The sequence below is a fragment of the Hyperoodon ampullatus genome, assembly GCF_949752795.1.
Source record: "Hyperoodon ampullatus genome assembly, chromosome: 17".
Lineage (NCBI taxonomy): Eukaryota > Metazoa > Chordata > Mammalia > Artiodactyla > Ziphiidae > Hyperoodon > Hyperoodon ampullatus.
The window spans coordinates 43,677,463-43,698,255 of NC_136930.1; the positions used below are offsets into that span (position 1 = coordinate 43,677,463).

A 20,793-nucleotide genomic window follows, 5' to 3' on the forward strand; every position below is an offset into this window, starting at 1 on the left:
TGGTCTCCAGCAAAGCTGCATGCGTCAGACCATCCCGGCTGGTTAGAGCTGGCCAGCTCTACCTACTTTGCTTCCAACTTGAACCAAACTTCTGATTTTGTTTCCACGAGAGCTGGTCTTACAGGGAGAATGCACTTATTAAGCACAACTATCCAGGTCCTCCTCTTCAGTCATTTACTCACTGCAAATGAATAGGGACCGTGGTTTTACATCAAAAGTAAGAAAATTTCAAAGTACTCTCCAAAATGTCACTCATTCACTTGTGATCCATTAGTCTGATTGATAGGAGAGAAGTAAGTATAATCAAAGGTAGCATCCTGTAAACAAGACACATTACTTTAGCTTGTTTTATCCATGTAAGTCTTACTGTACATGAACTGGAGAAAAGGAGATTCTAGGCTAAACAAGCAGTTTCCAAATAGCCATTATATATCTATTACCCACAGAAAAATGTAATCAGTTTAGTTTATCTCAGACCTTCCAATAGAAGCAGCTGTACGTATGCCTTACGTACAGTACAGTAGTGTCAGCTGCCTTCTTCTGCTTCACTTCAAATCCTGCATGAAGTTAGGTGCTTTAAAATAACTACTGTTGATGATGAGCCATACATTTATCAGACACTAGTCCTCATTAATTGTGGAGATTGTTTTGTGAAGTCTTGCTAACACTGAATTAGTTAATACTGAATCACTGCTCCTAGGGGAAATAACAGGGTTAGATACCTGTGAGCCGGCACAAGAATGACCTTGAAAAGGATACTTGTTTATGAGAGCTGAAACAAGAAGGCAGACTTTTTGACCTCAGCTGGGAACATGTGCATTTCAGGTGACTCAAAATTTGATGCTCTGTGCATGTCTGCAAATGACTGAAATCTATTGTTTGCACAAGTAGATTTTTGGGGTTACAAGTAACTTTTAGTGAATTTGCAAATACAGAATCATCAAATAGTGAAGACTTTTTTTGATGTCAATTCCTGCAAGTAGATCACAGACAACTACTTGAGTTTTGCTGCCTCCTCTAAGAAAATAGACATTTCAAAAATAGAGTTATCTTCCTATCACACAAGAAATACCGAATTCCAGCTATCCAATGTATAAAGCAAGCTACTGTCTGTGCAAACCCTATCTGTAACTCTAGATTTGGAATGGATTCCAACTGTGAGAACTTTAGCTTGAGACATCTTAGAAGTTGCTCCTTTAAAACCTATAGGCTTGAACCATTCTGTAGTCAAATTTTGAGAAACAGTATATATTCCTCTGCCTTCCTAAAGCACTGAGGAATGCTTTCATGACTCAAAGATTGTTTTCATCTCAAGAAACTGTCAGAATAGGACAATGGCCAGGCAAAATACAAAATCATCACTGTAATGCCTACTAGGTGCACTGATTTAAGCCATGGGATAGGAGGTGGGGTTTGGGTATATCCGGTTCCAAATGAAGCCAAGGTGAAAAGCATTCCAGGTACAGAAGCATCATAATGCTTCAACATGCAGGGAGGGCTGCCATTGTCACAGCCAAGGTTTTATTTGGATTTATTTATTTGCTCCCAAAGGCGAGAGAGCTAGAGTTGAGACCATTCTAGCACGGTGATGAGATAATCAGGTATGCAACTTAAAAAGCTAACTCTGCCAGCAGTATGTAGAGAATGGAATAGAGTTAAAACTAGGCCATCCTCTAAAGTGCACTGAAATGGCCAGGAATATCTGGTTTAATGCATATGTCCTGGGCCCCAATCCTGATCGTCTACATCTATTCTCTAGATGTAGAAGCCCTATATCTTCATTATTCACAAGTACTTTGGATGATAAGGTATTACATTGAGATAAGTCACAATCATCAAATTAAAAGACTTCTAAAAAGGCTTAAACAAACGAATCCTAAATTGTGTACACTTGATACGTCTAGTCTTCAGTGTAATTTTTCTGTTATCCATACCCTCCTATCCAACAAATACAGTAGTTGTTACTGTTTTATACCACATAAATGAGTTTAAGCTAGTTATCTGCCAGCCTAGAAACCTTAACATAGATAGTCATATACTGGCATCATCTCTAAAGATGTTAAGGTCATTTAACAAATAAAATATATGCCTTGATTCAAGAACTCACATGGAAATCTAAATTCATAAACTGCATTACAGACATTGTCTTATGCCTCTTTTCCATAAAACTAAGAACCTCTGAAGTACTTTCTCATGAAAGAGGTTCTTACACCAATTCCAGCTTATCACCTATTTACCCAAGCCAATTACAAAGAGAAATAAAATAGCGTAACATCACTGTGCACTGTTTAAGGAATTTTTATTAAAGCAAGAATTTTATAATCCAAATTATGTTTCCTTGCTCAGTTATCAATTCTGTTATTTAAAACAGAAGTGACATTCTGAGCTATGCCACAGTAAATTACAAAATTAAAGAAAGGAATGCTTTAAATTTTTGTACTTTGCTGAAAATTCTTTTTCCCAGGGTCTATAAAACATTAATTTGTTTTTATATTTTACTATTTTTTTGGGGTTTTTTTTTTGTTTTGTTTTTAAATCAATACGTAATCTAGGACTAGCATTATGTTTGCTAGACCTGGCATTTGCTCGGTACATAGGTTCAAAGTTTCCTTTCCTTTTTTTATTTATTTTATATTTTGCAATGTTTTTTTTCCGTAATATTTAAGTTTTTCGATGTTTAGGTATTTTTCTTCGGTGAAGCACGACTTTCTTTTCATGGTCCCTGATCATCTGTAAATGTGGGGGGAAAAAAGATTATAATCATCAAATTTAAGAGACAGAATTTAATGATTCCAACCACTAAAAAGAAAGCATCTTTACCTAAGTGGCAGAGGTGCTAACTATAGCTATAATGGCAGTCGTATTACAATATATAAATGTATCCAATTAACATGTTACACACCTTAAATTTACAGTGTTATATGTCAAATATTTTAACAAAACAAGAAAAATAACAGGACCAATACTGACACTTGTTAGTATTAAAGCCCTTGGCCCAATTCAGCCTGTTTACAGGCTGCTTCTGTGAAGCTCTGCTGGACCACAGCCATACCCGCTGGCTCAGATGTTGTCTGTGGCTGTTCTCTCACTAAAGGTGGAGCAGAGCAGCTTCAACATGTAACACGGCCCCCAAAGCCCAACTATTTCCTGTTTTACAGAAAAGTTTTGCCCACCCCTGGCTCTGGCTACACAGCTACATCACCCCATTTCTTGGGGCTAACAAAAGGCAACAGCAGAGGCCAAAAGGCAACTGTCATCGCTGCCACCCAAGAAAATGTATTAAGCTATGAAAAGTCCTCCAAGAATAGCTATACAGGGCCAACCCCTGTTACAGCCATTTAATACAAATTACTATACAAAATGCTTGAAAGGGCTCCGATCTTAAAAATTCAAGTCAATACCAGGGTAACAGGTAAGTTTCCTTTAATTCCTCTGTATCTCTAGTTCTCTCTGAAAAATTTGCAATGCATTTGAACTAATGGTAAAATGAGTTTTTACTATGTTTCAAAATATGCTCAAACTGTTAAAATAAAATAAGAAACAAACATAGGGGGCAGGCTCACTTTAAACAGCTGGAACCCCAGTGGCACTGTTAACTGCTTTCTGGGCAGCCTCTTTTGCTTGGTGGGCTTGTAGTACAGCTACAGCTTCATCAACCTGAAAAAAAGAAAAACTGGTTCTAAAAAATAATAATTAGACGATAATTTCAAATTGACAACACACACGTCCAACAAAGGCAAATTCCTTTCCTCAGATGAAAGTGGAAACAACTGTTATTGAAAAACATCCCAACTATATCTGTATCTTTTGGGTTCTATTCCACCACTGTTCTAGAATTATGAACCTCTTGCACTTCTTAACTCTCTCCCCACCAAAAATCCCCCAAAGTTGAGGAATATCAGCAAACATCCCTTTCTCCAATAAAGATGCAGCACAGTTAAGAGAGCACTGTAACGCTGGAGTTACAGTGACTGGATTTGAAACCAAGCTCTGCCATTCACTAGCTGCTTTGTGAGCACTGGAATTACTTAACCTCTCTATGCTTCAGTTTTTCCCCGTGTATAAAATGGGGATAACAGCACCATAGGTTATTATTAGGATTTTCAATTAATATTTATAAAACTCTTAGAACTGTGCATGACTTGTATAAAGCACTTATAAATGTCCTAGAAATATTAAGTTCCTACAAAACATCCTGGAATATGTACTATAAGAAGCTACTAGATAAATGATAAAATTTAAATTACTTTAGAACGGAGAGACTCTGGAGACTCAAGCATATGAAGAAGTTCTGAATTATCAATCTCCAACAACATGCCAGTGATTTTACCAGCAAGAGTAGGGTGCATGGCTTGAATTAGAGGAAAGAGCCGTTCACCTAGGAACAAAAACATTCAAACACTCCTTCAATCAAAAAAACAAAAAAAATTTAAGGCATCTACCATATTAAAACTGGGGTTTAAGAACCTTTTGTATACAGCAAATAAATGCTAACCCATAATCCACCATTTCAGTATCTTTCATGAGAAGATTGCTATAAAACGGATTAAGATCTACCACAAGGCAATTAATTCTTGGCAGTTGTCAGTTTGCCAAAAAAAAAGATGAACTGAAGCTATGTTTACTATTAAAGTGTTAAATCTGTGCTCAGGCAAAATCAAAGTGGTTTTACTCATTTGGTTCAAATTCCTTCTTCCAAAAATGTGGCAGGGTACACGGCAAGCAATGCCCTATTACGCTGTCCACCAAAGGCAACATTTTAATAGCTTTTCCAGGCAGACAAACTGTGCCATCATAACCATTCATGCCAATTCACATCCTGCCACCCTAGCTGTCATTTATTAGGTACAGAGGAGGTCTAAATGTCTTCCTATTTTCTAGTGTCTCTGTAACTGACTAGGTGGGACAAAGGTACTTACCCAACATTTGCTTCTGTTCTTGAGGGGGGGCAGATGCCAACATGGAAGCAGTCAAAGGCTCCTGACCTTGAACATGAACAGCAGGCTAGAAAGAGAACGGGAAACTTCCTAAGTTTAAAAAGTACAGAAGTAATGGCAAGTACAAATACAGCCATCACTGGAAATTAACTGGATAAAGACTGTAATCTAAACATAAATAGAAGCTGATCGATTCAGAAATACAGCCTAAGGTAGCCATATTAACACCTAAGTGCTCAAGTATTCTAAGCACAGGGGATGTTCAATTTTCTTTCTTATCTGGAGTATTCTTTGGAATCATACTTCTACTATGATCAACGACGATTTTGGTCCTAGGGTCAAAAAAAAAAGGTAAGCCAAATCTCATAAACTAAACTTTATTTCACCCTTTCTTACAACTATGCCAGACAAAACTCTCATATCACATATGTAATTCAGGATGAGGGACTGCTGAATGCTTGTCTAGTTCCTAGAGTACAGCACATAGAAGACACTTTTACATACTATCAATTAGTGGCACCTCAACAAGATGTTCTACATAGCTTAAGCTCTCATTTATCATACAGTTGTCTTCACTGTCTTTGACTGAGATCAAGGACTGTCATCTTTATAAAGAAATCATTAAATCCACACCTGCTGCATGGTAACTTGTGGCTGTGCGTTAAGATGTTGTTGAGGATTGCGAACTCCAGCAGCGTATTTATACTGTGGAACGGTGCGAACAGCAGGAGTAGCTGCAGCTGCAGCAGCTGCAGGACGTGGACCCATTGTCTGTGTTGATGTGTTAGCTAAAAAAATACAAAGATTTTCGTATTTATCTTGCTATTTCAAATTGGAGACCAACTTTTACAGGAAGGGTTAAGACTCACCAACACGCTGTGTCGACATGACTCGTGGAACCTGTGAAGAAGCTGGTCTCATAGTACTAAATGGTGGTCTAGGAGCGGCTGGGCGGATAGCACCGGGCATATTTTGGAATGCTATGTTTAAAGATACGAACACACATTAACTGGGAAAAACTCACCAACTGTTCATGCCGCTTTTTCAGAGCTGAGGTTTACACAAAAGGCTATAGATGACCAAACATAAACAAACCATTTTTAAAAGCTTAGGATCCTATATGCCATTTCTCCAGACTTAATCATATCAGAGCATCAGTAAATAAAAAATTTTCATTCATACAAGGACAAGTACTTATTAATATCTGAATATGATACATGAATCTGATTCTAAGTGTTCCTGCAATACAGCACTATTCCACAGGACAAGGCTGAAAATGCCTAGACCCTAGTCCTCATACATGGAACAAGATCTTTTAAAACTACTGCCTAACCAAATATGAAATTGAGTTGGATGCATTCCCAAACTTGTCATAAAGGAAAATCAAAACAGCATAGATACTGCTGTCTTAAGGAATGGTGAAACATTTTACAATGTTTTTTTAAAAACAAAATGCTAGGATCCCCAAAATGAACACCCATAAAAATACACTATAAAAAGCAACAGCTAATATACCATTGGGATATAACAGCTAATTCGCCTCATTTATATTTTTAGTTCAAATACTTTGCAACCTTAAAAAAAAAAAAAAAAAAAAACTTACGATGAGGTCTGGCACCCTGAGCAGTCCAGCGAGGACTTGGTCTTAGTTGAGCAATTTGGCTAGGAGGATAGTATGCAGCACGGTTCTGAGTCTGTAAAAAGCAAGCAAATGTATCAGCTAAAGAAAAAAGCAAATAATGCAACTAGTTATGCACTCAAAACATTTAGCAGGTCCTCACACTCTAAGCATTTTTCAAATCCAATCATAATTAACATCTCTTCATCTTAGGGCTTTATTTTTTAGTGGGGCACAAAGATGACTGAAGAGGAAAACTTCATGAGGTTTTTGTTCTCTTCTAAAACCTACCTGTGGGATAGCTGCCATGAAGTAACCTGAAGGAGGTGCTGGCTGGTAGGGGTTGATTACAGGGTTGGGCACAGCTCTTACACTTGCCATTCTCTGCATATACTGGTTAGTGAGGTGAGCTTGGCGCTCTTCTTTGCGCTGAGCTAAAGCTACATACAATGGCTTGGTGGCCACAATTCTACCATTCATTTCTGTAACTGCTTTAGTGGCTTCTTCTGGGGAGGAGAAACACACAAATCCAAACCCTTTGCTGCGACCACCCTCCATCATAACCTATTAAAAGAAAATGGAAGAAACCACATGATTAATGCAATGGTAGGATGAGGCACAAAAAGCAGAGTATTAGCTATAGCCGCTGACTCACATTTAACTAAACCCTGTCAATGCTTTCATCATTTTTTCCCACAATTTTTCCCTTGATATCCAAATATTAAGGGTAAACTACATGCATGCATTATCCCAGCCAAGCAAAAGAAGTATAGGGGTGGAGGTACAATAGCAACTTTGTTAAAGTTTTAGATTTTCAATATTAAGGTTTAATTTCTAAATACAATCAAGGCCTACTAAATTTTAGCACCACTAAAAACATGCACAATTAAAATCTGACTATTCTAGCAATTTGAACTGACAAGATGCTTTTATTACTCGTTAGAGGGGAGGAAAAAGCAGTTGAATATCATAATATCCACATTTTAAAATTAAAATTTCACATTTGGGCTTCCCTGGTGGTGCAGTGGTTGAGAGTCCGCCTGCCGTTGCAGGGGACACAGGTTCGTGCCCCAGTCCGGGAAGATCCCGCATGCTGCGGAGCGGCTGGGCCCGTGGGCAATGGCCACGGGGCCTGTGCGTCCGGAGCCTGTGCTCCGCAGCGGGAGAGGCCACAGCAGTGAGAGGCCCGCGTACCGCAAAAAAAATTCACATTCAAGACCATAAGGGCCATAAATATTGGGGTATAAACAATATTCAGGAAGCTCATAATGACTCAAAATCTTTTAAACAAGCAATGAGGAGATGCAAAGAACTTCTCAGTAGGCTTGCAATATACATAAGCATGCTATACAGCTACATTAAACAGCATGCTGGTGGCACAGAACAAACAAAACAGCAATCAAACAGAGACCAATGATCTTAAATAAATGCGGAATCAAAACAACAAAACAAACAACTGGGCTCAAGGATACAGAGAACAGATTGGTGGTTGCCAGAGAGGTACAGGGTGAAGGTAACTAAAAAGTACGAACTCCCAGGTATAAAGCAAGTCATGGGGTCATATTGTACAGCATGGGGACTACAGATAATACTGTATTATACATCTGAAAGTTGCTGAGAGTAGATCTTTACAGTTACCATTACAAGAAAAAAAATGTTTTGTAATGAATGTTAACTAGACTTATTGTGATCACTTTACAGGATATACAAATATCAAACAATTATGTTGTATACTTGAATATGTTTTATGTCAATTATATCTCAAAAAACAGAGTCCAGAAACATACCCATGCAATTATGGGAACTTCGTATGTTAAAGCTTACATTTTAAAACGGGGAAAAGACGGACTTTGGACTATCTAGTACGTGGTACAAAGGGATAATTCTGAATTAACTTAGAGCTCTTATTCACATCACATTGAAAAAAATCAAGTTGCCAGATAAGATTCTGTATCTGAACATAAGATGCAAAAATACAGGGAAAATCTAAGATGACACAAGACCCCCAAAGTCCTAAGTGGAAGACTTGGAGAAAATACTTGCAACATAAAACAAAGCGCTGACATGAAATTTCCCCTAAATCAATAAAGATACCCAACGCAGTATAAAAATATGCAAAGAATAGGCTAAACAAGTAAACACATAAAAAGTACATCTCATTTAAAAAGATGCATACCACTTTCTACTAAATTGACAAGACTAGTAGTAATTTAATTTGTTCAGCCTTTTTGGGACAATTCAGTTGTATGAATTTTAAATACACACACCCACTAACCAGAAACTTCAATTCTTGAACTCCAGAAATACCGGTGTGTGTGCAAAAATATATGTATAAAGATGTTTATTAGAGTGGTGGGTCTAACAGTGTTAGCATGCAAAGCAAACCAAATGACCAATAATACAGGCAGAGTAGAATAAGTTATGGTACATCTATACCATGAATATTCAGCCCTTAGCAAAAAATGAGAAAATGCCTGAAATAAATATATAGCTAGATCTGTTAAGTAAGAAGACAAGTTGCAGAATAGGTATACTATGAGCCTGTTTTATAAAAACTGTTTATAAGTATACAAAAAGTATACAAGCATGGAAAATTATCTGGAAAGGCCAACCAAACTCCTTTTGAAGACTGAAAATGAAAAATGGAGGGGTTACCTTTTTACACTTCTGTCCTGACCAATTTGTTTTTCAGCAAGCATTATCAAATTAACATAATGACCTCCTCTCCCAGAATTCCTGTGAAACTTTTTCACCTCCTTGCCAACAGCAATATGATCCACAAAGGACTTTTTGAAAAGGACTTAATAAAGACCCTCCTTTGTAAAACACACATGCTTCTTCATACATTCAAAATAAACTGATGCACAATATTCAATTTAAATGATTTTCAGGGAACATACTGAGGATAAACAAACACAGGAATAGATTCTATCATACTCCAGGTTCTTTTACAAAAGCACAGGCTGAATGAAACAGAAGACAACTACATCACTTGCATTTTTATGTGGATTCCTCTACTATGCTCCTTAACATTCTATGGTAGAAGTTCCCTTGGTCAATGGGGTTGCAGAGTAAAAAGATCAGCCACGAATTCACTCCAGAGCACTCAGGTTTAATTTTTCCTGTACTCTCTTGAGAATCTGTTTAAAGTTTTAGATACTCTTCCCACCCCTCAAGGTACATACATACAGAACTTTAAATACAGAAGGATTCTTGGGCCATGGACACCAGAAAAAACACCTAAAGCAGAGGTTCTTATATCAAAATTCCAGAATTTAAACTAGAATCTTACTGTTTTATTTCTTAATTTCTGATTTCAAGTAAAAGCAAACATGATCTCTACCTTTACTGTTAGGGGGCTTTAAGTTTGACTCCCCAGAGTGAATTCTGTAAGCAAATATAGATTAGCTCAAATAATAACAATTACAGTTCCCTAATAAATTGCTTTCTTTAACCAGTAAAATAACTAGTTTAATAGAGTACAGAACAGTGCATATCGTGATGATCGATCACTGCGGTCATCAAATGCAGCCTTTCTAGCCACTTCAAATCTGAAATAAGTGTTTTTTTTTGTTTGTTTTTGGGGGTTTTTTTTCCGGTACGCGGGCCTCTCACTGTTGTGGCCTCTCCCGTTGCGGAGCACAGGCTCCGGACACGCAGGCTCAGCGGCCATGGCTCACAGGCCCAGCCGCTCCGTGGCATGTGGGATCTTCCCAGACCGGGGCATGAACCCGTGTCCCCTGCATCGGCAGGTGGACTCTCAACCACTGTGCCACCAGGGAAGCCCTGAATATAAGTTTTTGAAGTAATGAAGCAAAGATATGATTTTCTGAAAAATGAAAGGCTGGTTTTTTAGAGAAAAGAAAAAACTATTTGACCATTCATTTATAAAGAAAAACACTCCATATGAAATATAAAATTTATATACATATATCCATGGGCATGGATTTTTCCCAAATCTTAAAAAAAAAAAGTGCATCATATGCTTTACCTTTGCACTAGTGATTGTACCGAACGGAGAAAACTCTTTCCGGAGACGTTCATCATCAATACCATCATCAAGATTTTTCACATAAAGGTTAACACCCTAAAAAAAAAAAAGAAAGAAAAAAAATTTAGAAAAAGGAAAAAGAAAACCATAGTGGTACTTAAGCATACTTCCTATCTTATCCCATGTTTCCTCTCCTTTTCCCCTCTCAAACCCTCCAGTTACCTGTCAGTAACTGAAATGAACATAAAATAGGTTTCCTCATCCCTGTCTTATTTTCGCTCGTTCAGTTAAAAAAGGAACCTGGTATCTGGTGATCCTATCTTGCTTCATCTGTTCAAATTTGCGCTTAAGTTCCGTCTGTCGTTCCACTTTTTTCTGGGCTCGACCAACGTAAATTTGTTTTCCATTGAGCTCCTTTCCATTCATCTCATCCACAGCCTTACAAAGACCACAAAATTTTAATTACTAACTTGTAATATATAAATTCATTTTTTAACAATAAAGAAAATTTGTTAGATTATAAAAGCTAAAGATGGACCCACCATAAAAACTAAACTTTGAGGCTTTAAGACAACAGAGGTTTTCAATTTATACCCTCAAAATATATAAAATGCAAGTAATTCAAAACAATACACGTGGAGATGAACATGTAGACTAGCCGTTGGTACGCATGTGTATTTCAATGCAAGAGCAACTCAACTTTATACCCCCACATCTTACTATAAAATACAGAAAAACCCACACTGCCTTTGGCTAGTATATTTTAAGTCTTACTTTCTGTGCATCTTCATGCCTTTCGAAGCTTACAAATCCAAAACCTTTGGATTTTCCACTCTCATCAGTCATTACTTTCACACTTAAGGCAGGTCCTAAAAAAAATTTTTTTTAATGATTCAAAGATATTCCATACAACATTTAGTTTATACATTTCAAGTTTCAATACACAAACAAAGCCATGAAAAAAAACATAAAAATGGGGATTAAAAAAAACTCTAAGCCTCCAGAAATTTATTCCTCCTATAACCACCCTCTTCTCTCCCACCATGGGCACTAAATATTCTCTTAAAGACCCTTTATTTCTACTAAGAAGCTAAGTAAATACTCTATTCCCTGAAACACTCCTCCTTCCATTTAAGGAGATATGTTTTAGACAAATGTAAATGATGAAGTTTTATTCTTAGCATTAATACAAAACAGATGCATTATTTTAAAACAATCTGTTTTTCTTTAAGAATTTTTAAGCCTTGGCCCACGTGATGTTCAACAAGGAGTAGAGGGAACACGGGGTTTGACCTCTGACATAGCAGAAGCACCTGGAGGAGGTGGCATGTTTCTGAAGACACATATTCCCCCACCACCCCCTGAAATAAAACAGACTTAACAGAAGTGCTAAGTATTATCTCAGGTAGGTGGGGAAAAAAAGATTAAAAATCACATCTGATTACAAAGAATCTGCAAGACGTATGGGCACACATCAACTGTTTAGAGGGTTCAATGTGGCATGCCAGCTTGGCAATAGTAAAGTATTAGATTTCCTCATTCTTTACGATTTGAGATGCTTTTTAAAAGGGGACACCTATTTAAGTTAAACAAAAAGGAAAGCAAAGGTAAGGGGCAAGTAAATCACCTGCAAGGGTACAATTTAAGGTTCATTTTCTGATCAGCTACACAACTATCTAAAGTGAGACCAGTTACACACTTCACGGGAAAATCTGGATCTTTGTCTTTAAAAGTCATTATTTTAAATTGCTCAAACATGATGCTGAGACTGGCCAAATATCCTAAAGCTGGCCAGCTTTCCTGTCCCATAATTAAAGACTACATTCCAACCTAAGTTGGCTGTGTCTCATGCAACGCCTCTGATGAGATGGTTAGTGCATAAATCCAGCACAATTTCTTAACACAGCAAAAGCTTTTAAGATCTGTTCCAATTACACAGTCACACCTTATGGTGCTAATACAATGCTATTAACCTTTAAACTGGATAGAATTTTATTTATATGCTAGTATAATGGACTATCAGTAGCTTAATCCAAATAACTACAATATTTTAAAATCTGTTAAGTCCCATTTATTTTTTTAGGATAAAATATTAGCCAAAACTAACATAGAACAATTACTCAGAACTGAGTATAAAAATTTAATTCAGACACATTACCAAACTTGCCAAAGAGATCCTTAAGGCGCTCATCATCCATGTCTTCTCCAAAATTCTTGATGTAAACATTGGTGAACTCTTTTGCCCTAGCTCCGAGTTCTGCTTCTCGTTCCTTACGAGACTTAAATCGTCCAACAAATCTAATAAAATAGATAAGAACTATAAAATTCGGTTCTATTTTATGAAGTTCAGGTTAATTAAGCCTGATGGTTGATTCTGTAATAGTTACTGATAATTTCAGAATCTCTAATAAAAAGCAAACTATAAAACAGAAATAGGGCCTTAAGTGAAATGTGAGAACAAACCTCTTAACTATAATCACGAAAAAGAACATTTTTCTTAATACACACTCCTCTCCCTTCCTTCTAGCTAACCTAGGGTTAAGAAGATTACGTCCAGCAATACAAACTAGTGGAGTGTGCCTGCCCCACGCCAGTGAAAAGACAGAAAAGCTTTTATCGTTGCTGTTTCAACATGGCTCTTGCACTTCGTTTGCAATCTCCTAAAATATAAATTTAAGCTACCGAATTCTGTACTCTAACATACAACAGCCTGGAACAAATTTCTCTGCAGCATTATCAACAAAATGTGTTTTAAAAATTGAGGTTTTCCCTAAAAGTAGTACATGTGTCATTAAAGAATATAATATACATCAAAAAACCATCGCCCAGGGGCTTCCCTGGTGGTGCAGTGGTTGAGAATCTGCCTGCTAATGCAGGGGACACGGGTTCGAGCCCTGGTCTGGGAGGATCCCACATGTCACGGAGCAACTAGGCCTGTGAGCCACAGCTACTGAGCCCGCGCTCCGCAACAAGAGAGGCGGTGATACTGAGAGGCCCGAGCACCGCGATGAAGAGTGGCCCCCGCTTGCCACAACTAGAGAAAGCCCTCGCACAGAAACGAAGACCCAACACAGCAAAAATAAATAAATTAATAAACTCCTACCCCCAACATCTTCTTAAAGAAAAAAAAACAAAAAACCATCGCCCATAATCCCACCCAAATCATGACTGACTTTTCACAGGCCTTTTTGTTCTCTGTGCTTAAGAACTTTAGTCCAGCACAATTCCTTTCTATAGGAGACACCTACATTTTATTCCCTTAGCTGCACCCCACACTTCCCCCCACCCATATGGTGCTGCTTCTCCACGCAATTAGTTTTATAAATGTTCTCAGTGGGAACATGATATTCCACTGTGGACAACAAAACTTTGTTTTGTAAATAATGCCGCAACGTTATGAAACTTTGTTATTCGTTCTTAGGATAGAGTTGCAGAAATCATGGCAGCTCGAAAGGTATATAAATGATCTTAAGTTTATACCTACAAACTGCTTTCCAAAAAGGGCTATATCATTTTATACTCAAAAAACAGCAATAAATCAAGTTCTTTATTTAATCTAGACCTCCACCAGTGGTAGCCATTCTTTTTTTTCCCCTAAAGCACTGCTGACAGGCAAAAGATAGTTTCATCTCTGAATACTAATGATGCTGAACATTTTTCTCATTTAAAGATGTATTATTTTTAAGAATTAGCCTTTGTAAACATTGTTCCCATTGAGGAGTTGCTGGTTTTCTTAGACTTGTATGGGGTTCTTTACACACTACAAAGTCTTTCCTTAATCATGTAATTGACAGAACTCAAACAGGTAACACCACGTGCATGGCTCCTCCATGTACGGACTGACCATACCACTTGATGCAGATTTATGAAAACCACACCTAAGAGTGATGCAGTTGACCTGTAAGAACCAAACCCAATTTGTGTGCCATCACTGCAGTTTACATGAGCTCGCAGCTCACTTACAATATGACTGCACAGCTGAATTTGCCTAATTAAGCAAAATCCACTGGCATTGAAGATAAAATTGAGACTTGTAATTTCTCTGGGCTCCACAAAATCTGTATTTTTACAACTTGTAGCAGAAAGTCTTATAGAGGTTTTATCGGTGTCATTATTTTAAAAGTTTGCAACTTTTAAGAACAAGTTTATTTCAGAAAAGATTAATCATGAAGACTTCTGGTTTAATTACGATTTATCTTTACATGGGGAAGGGAGCCAAAAGGTGTTGAAACAACAATTATGACAATCTTTAAACTCCAGCAATAAACTGTGGGAGTAAAGCCAAGCAGAGAGTCACCCTGGGCTCTGAATTTAGACCACTGGGTTTGTATTGCAGTTTATCTGTCATACCAGCATGTAAATACAGGCAAGTTATTTTAGCTTCAGCTTTGAATGTAAAAGGGGCTAATTACTACCTTGGGAATTATGATTAAGTTTCTGCCTGGATTTCTAGTTTTTCAACTAATATGCACTTATTTTGAAAAAGCTTTATATTCCAGCATACCTATCTTCTGCTGTTTCTTTTCTGTTTGAATGCTGACCAGCTGTATTAATTCACTGTTACTTGTATGTTACACTGAATGTGGAGAAAAGACAATTATAAAATCTACCAAGATGTGGTTTATCAATTTTCACTTTAGTTGTATCTCTTTTAAGAGCACAAATATATTACTTGTAAAATGCATGAACTATTAAAAGCATTTGAAGTATGGTTAACTAAACATTTATATACTTACACTTTGCGATCATTTAGAAGCATCCCATTCATTTTTTCAATAGCTCTTTCAGCTGCTTCTTGTGTCTCAAAATGCACAAATCCATAACCCTTGGAACCATTTTCATCACAAACCACCTAGGGGAAAATGTGTAATAATTTTTCATTACTTGCTATTGATTTAGCATTTTTCCAGTATTCAGAGATAACTTGTCAGCTACCTAACCTGGGCATTTGGGAAATAAAGATATCCATTAACAGAGAGCATGGTTGCTATCTTAAGGAATAAACTACAAGTAACTAAAACACTGTAAGTATGTTTACCTGTCATATTTTTGCTTACCTTACATGAAAGGATGTTACCAAAAGCAGAAAATGTATCATACAGTGCTTTATTATCAATGGATTTGTCCAAATTTTTAATGAATATGTTGCCCACTCCACTTTTGCGAAGTGATGGATCACGCTGAGACCACATAATGCGTACTGGCTTGCCCTTTATAACATCAAAATTCATGGTGTCCAAAGCACGCTCCGCTGCAGGAAGGACATTTTCAAAATAAATATTATTTCAAAACTTTTACAGCCCACTTAAAATTATATAAACTATTGTGCAGGGAACAGTAGGGCACATGGTCCCTCTACCTCTTTAAACTTCAAGATGGCTGGACCTTACCTCATACCAGTCTAGATTTAAATTGTACAATGCAAAAAGAGAAGACAAATATCAAAAAACCCCAAATTTCCCACGTTAATTTGTTAATGGATGACGTATTGTTAAGAACTAACTTATTTCTGCAACAACCTCTTCCTTTAATTGCCATGAAATTTAAAAGCACCTTTTTGTTCCTAGTCAACTGTAAAACCGAGATTCCCCTTCACAATCTGCTTAATAAGCAATATAAAAGACAGTAAGCAACTGTACATTATCCACAAGCAGAGCAGTTTATGGACTTCCAAGCATTTTAACTTCTCTGTTACTTGTCAAAATTGTTTCTTGCTTATCACTGTCAGTACTGAAAAAAATTAGTCCATTTTCTAAAAAAAAAAAAAAAAATTCCTGACTTATTGGGGGGGATTTCAGTGATTCATGGCACAATTCCTATGGCCATGTTTAAAAAAAAAAAAAAAGAAGGGCTTTATCCATTCGGAAAGACTTGAATCAGGCTTTCAAAAACTAAAGTGAAGTTGGACGTACTTAGCTATGTAACACAAAACTTTTGAAATACAAGGTCTACGATAGTCACAATTCACTTTTAATGCTTTATTTACATATAAAACCAATTTTATCTTAGATCACTCATTTACTTAATAACTGATGATTAATCAATTATTTCTGAATAGTGCTAGAAAATTTCAAAATCTACCCTATGATTACATCTATGAAGGATCAAATTATGTGCACCTGTACCATTAAAGAAACACTTATTACAGAAGTTTAGACTCTAAATGGAAAAATATATCCTTAAGTAGAAAAGACTAGTCCCTAAAGAGTGGGAACACACAGTCCATTTGAAGTCCTGAAACACCAATTTTCACAAATTCCATGCTAGTGTTAACTGTAAAATTAGTTAGAGGACAAATTTTCCAGCCACTTCTTTCTATAAATGAAAGTTTTAGTTTCTAGAAGACAGTGACAAACAACTGTCAGCTCATTTATCAACTGACCACGCCTACTCAGCTCCCCTAGTTTTTTAGCTGACTTTGCTTGAGCTTCTTTTGAATGAGTCACCTCTTCCTGTTAAATTGGAAACTGGTCACTTTCAGAAGCTATTCTACAAATACATCAATGTAGCAATAAATAAGGGGGAAAAAAACTGGAAACCACTGGAAATAATATTTGGAAAGACAATAATTTGTATATATAGAAATGAAATAAATGGAAGATGGAAAAATGCTACCTTCTTTTGAGTAGTTACAATACTCGTCTACTGCAATAGATGGGTAATATACAGTGAGTGTACTGTAACCACGGTAACCTGAAGCTCAAGTTTTCTAACCCCAAGAAATTTTAAAAATGGTTTTTTTTCGGATTTAAAATTGTTAAATTTAGAAAGAATAACAGCCACTTTCAGAAGTTTACATTTCATGCTCTCTAGAATTTGTCCAAGTTTTCTCTATCAACTCTTCACTTTGTGATTATCTGCTCCCAAATTATCTTCCCTGATCTTTCATTCAGCGATAAATCTTGACCAGAGTTGGGAAGAACCAGTGACATTTGGAGCTACTGCCTACAGAGCAAAAGGACAGAAAACCTGCAGTGCAGTTTTACAACTTCGGGCTTGCTGTCACTCAATAGCCTGCCTACCCAAAAATCGCAGTATTAACTTTACCTAGTGAAAAGCTGATCACTAAATAACTCCAGATCTGTTAATGAAATCAAGTTTCAATTCCACCTTTAAGGCCTTTCCTACAAAAATAAAAATAAATTCCTTATATTTTGTAACACTTGACATATATTCAAGTAGCCAGGGGAAAAAAGGGCAAAAGTGGACCATAAAGTCAAGTGAAAATGACTTTTGCAAGTCAATTGATCCAGATATAAAGAAAAATCCTGGCACGTCATCAGGTCATATCTGTTTGCCAAATTTTGGATTTTTTGCAAACTGTTTTAACTTTACTTTAAAAATACAAGGTTAGCTGCGTCTTTTTCCCCATAAATTTCAATCTGACTCTAGTGCTCAATCATTCCCCATGATGTATGGATATTCTGGACTACTTTTAAAAAAAGGAAACCACCACTAGAATGCCACATAATAGTCCAGTCCACACGACACTCACAAGTAACATCTTCCAGTCAAAACTGGTGACGGCATTTTTAAGTAAAATTCCTCAAAACCATAGAAACTATTTCAGAGGGAAAAAAATATTCCGAACAAATCACCAGTACTACGAAACTAACTCGATTAAAAAAAATCACAACTACCTAAATAGCCTGAGAAAACGATGGCCTCCAAAAGGGTTCTCTTCCACATCCCCTCCCTCCTAACCTGCTGTTAAGAGTGAGAAATGTCTTAACTAGAGGAAAAACTCCAATGCACGTCTCATTGGTAGTTTATACTTCCAGGGCCATCAGTCACTGACAAGTTATTAAGAACGGAATCAGAAGCCTGCTGACCACCACCAGACCACCATATTAACTTTATTCTAAGTCCCCGTGGCTCCCCCAGGCGATTGGGCCAGTAGCCGGAACAGGCCTCGGGCCTGTGAGGTTACAGGGTTCAACACGTGGTATTTTTCGAGCAACGAAATGCACTTCCTGGGGCGTCCTAGGGCGCCGGCAAGAGCCTCGGGTGGTGGGAGCGCCTCCACCTATTACCGGAAAAGGGGGCTCGGCGCTCAACACCCCAGAATCCCGCAGCTACTGGCGGGAGCGTCGTGTTAGAACCCATTCTCACCCACCCTCCCGGCGCGTCATCACCCTAAAGTTTGAGAGCGGCTGAGGCCGAGAAAATGGTCGCAAAGGAGGAAGTGGCCCGGCGTACGAGGGGCGTGCGGCTGCCGGTAGCGCGGGTCCCAGTGGGCGCGGGGAACCGGGGTACTGGCGCGCGAGCCTCGCCCCGCTGGCCCCGGGGAGGGCTGGTGACATGCCCTCCTGCCCCCTCCCCCCGGGCCGCCGGCCTAACCCGCCCGCCGCCGCCGCCGCCTGAGCCTCATGGCCGCCCGCCCGCCGTCGGGCCCGGCTCTCACCGTCTGCCGGCTGCTGGAAGTTCACATACGCGTAGCCCAAGGAGCGGCGGGTGATCATGTCCCTGCAGACCCGGATGGAGAGGATGGGCCCGGCCGGGCTGAACTTCTCATAGAGCATCGCCTCGGTCACGTCGGGGTGTAGGTCCCCCACGTAGAGCGAGGCCATGGGGTAGCTGGGGGCGCTGGGGTTCATTTCGGCACGGCTGCCCGCAGGGCCACAGGCCGCGACCTTTCCGTGAGAGGGGAAGAGCGAATGCTGGGGTCGCGGGCCGGAGCCGGGGGGAGGGGAGCGGGGGCAAGCGCAGAGGGACAAAAATCAACCGGAATCGAAAACTACTCAACAGCCGCAGAACGGAGTCGATCCGCTGCCGCTGGCTGCTGGCTGCCGGCTGCCGGCTGGGGAGCGAGGGTGGCGGTGTCGGGTCCGGGCAGCGGGAAGGCCTCGGTCTCTTGGTTCCTTCTTGGAGCTGCTGCGGGGCCGCGGGCGGGCGGGTCGGTCTCGGTTGCTTCACCGGGTTATTTTATAAAACAGGAAGAAAAAAAAATAAAAGTCTCCGGCGGGGGAGACGCGGATTTTTTGTAAATTTTTTTTGGGTTTTTTAAAAGATTTTTTAAGATTTTTTTGGATTTTTTTAATAATAAATGTGTGTTCCGAGACCGGAGCACACACTCCGCACTCTCAGCACTAACCGCCGGGGAGAAGGGGAAGCACCGCCTCCTGCACCCTCTACTTATACACCGCGCCGCACTCGCCCTGCCCCCGCGCGTCTGACGCCAGGGCCCTACGCGAGCGTCAGCGCCGGAGGAGGAGGAGAAAAGGAGGCGAGTGGGAGGAGGGAAAAGAAAACAGGAGGAGGAAAGAGCAAAGAGGAAGGGAGAGGTGGCGGCGGCGGACGCTGCGGGGGTGGGGGTGGGGTGGGGCGGGGGCGGGGGCGGGGCTTATGCGCACGCGCCGCGGCCGGGGGGCGGGGCCCATGCGGCGTAGGGCCCGTGGGGGAAGGGAGGGCCGGCTCGCAGGCTGGTCTCCGAGGAGCCGGGTGGGACGGCCCCTCCTCCCTCACATCCCGCCCCACCTCCACCCGGGAGAAGCGTTAACTGTCACCTAGGCGGTGGGTGGCGCGCGGGGCTTTCGGGTTTCTAGGCTCTAACCACCCCCCACGTGCACGGCCACCCGGGCCAGGCCTGCTCCACTCTCACCCGCCCCTGAGGGACGCTGGGCACGAGTGGACCGGTATGATCCCTTCCAGGCCCAGTTTCCGAAACGTGGGTGAAAGGAGCCAGGGCTGACTCCCCAGTTCTCCTACCGGACCGCACTACGAGTCCCAGCGGGCAGCGCAGCCACGCGCCTCGGCCGCCGAAGCGGTGCCTGCTGGGAGCTGGAGTCCCCAAAGGCCGCGGCGCTCGCTGACCCCAACTGGCCGCGGATCGTGGCCGCCCACTCGTGGACCCCCAACCGTCCTGGCGCTGGACCCCGGTCGCCGCCCCGCGGTGCTTCCAATAGAGGAAGGGGAAGGGGAGGGGCCCTCGTACTCCCGGTCCTCTCGGTTCCGAGCCCTAGAATCTACCCGGTCTCCCCAGTCTCCCCATTGGGTGCTGTCGTTGGTCAAAGTGATTTTAATTGGGGGAAGCTATCTTGGGGTCTTTGTCCGCTTCCCTTTTTAAAGTATCGTGATCGCTGTTCACTTAAGGTGCTAGGTTGGAATCTGATTCGTGCTCTTTCTGCCAGAAATTTCTTTGAGGTAGAAAACAGGACTCCAGAAAAATAAATGTTTTTCTTTAAAGTATGAGTCTATCACAGTCATACATGGCACCACAGACCTGCAACCAGACAAAATTAGAAATA

General features: G+C 40.0%; 1 protein-coding gene across 2 annotated transcripts; it reads right to left on the reverse strand.

Moving 5' to 3' along the window:
- Positions 1-2,282: 2,282 nt before the first annotated feature.
- PABPC1 (poly(A) binding protein cytoplasmic 1) lies at positions 2,283-19,640 on the reverse strand. 2 transcript variants are annotated; one of them, XM_079722851.1, is made up of 15 exons: positions 18,951-19,640; positions 15,604-15,797; positions 15,283-15,398; positions 12,714-12,844; positions 11,321-11,415; positions 10,847-10,984; positions 10,547-10,642; positions 6,847-7,119; positions 6,541-6,631; positions 5,807-5,917; positions 5,571-5,725; positions 4,920-5,004; positions 4,248-4,378; positions 3,564-3,657; positions 2,283-2,730 (listed from the first exon to the last, which is right to left on the reverse strand). In XM_079722851.1, exons 1-14 carry the CDS (start codon positions 19,141-19,143, stop codon positions 3,565-3,567), a joined length of 1,902 nt encoding a protein of 633 aa, XP_079578977.1. In that variant the 5' UTR covers positions 19,144-19,640; the 3' UTR covers positions 2,283-2,730; position 3,564. The 2 variants fall into 2 exon arrangements, with proteins under 2 accessions (XP_079578977.1, XP_079578976.1); XM_079722850.1 differs by having other exon boundaries at positions 12,705-12,844.
- Between the last annotated feature and the right edge of the window lie 1,153 nt (positions 19,641-20,793).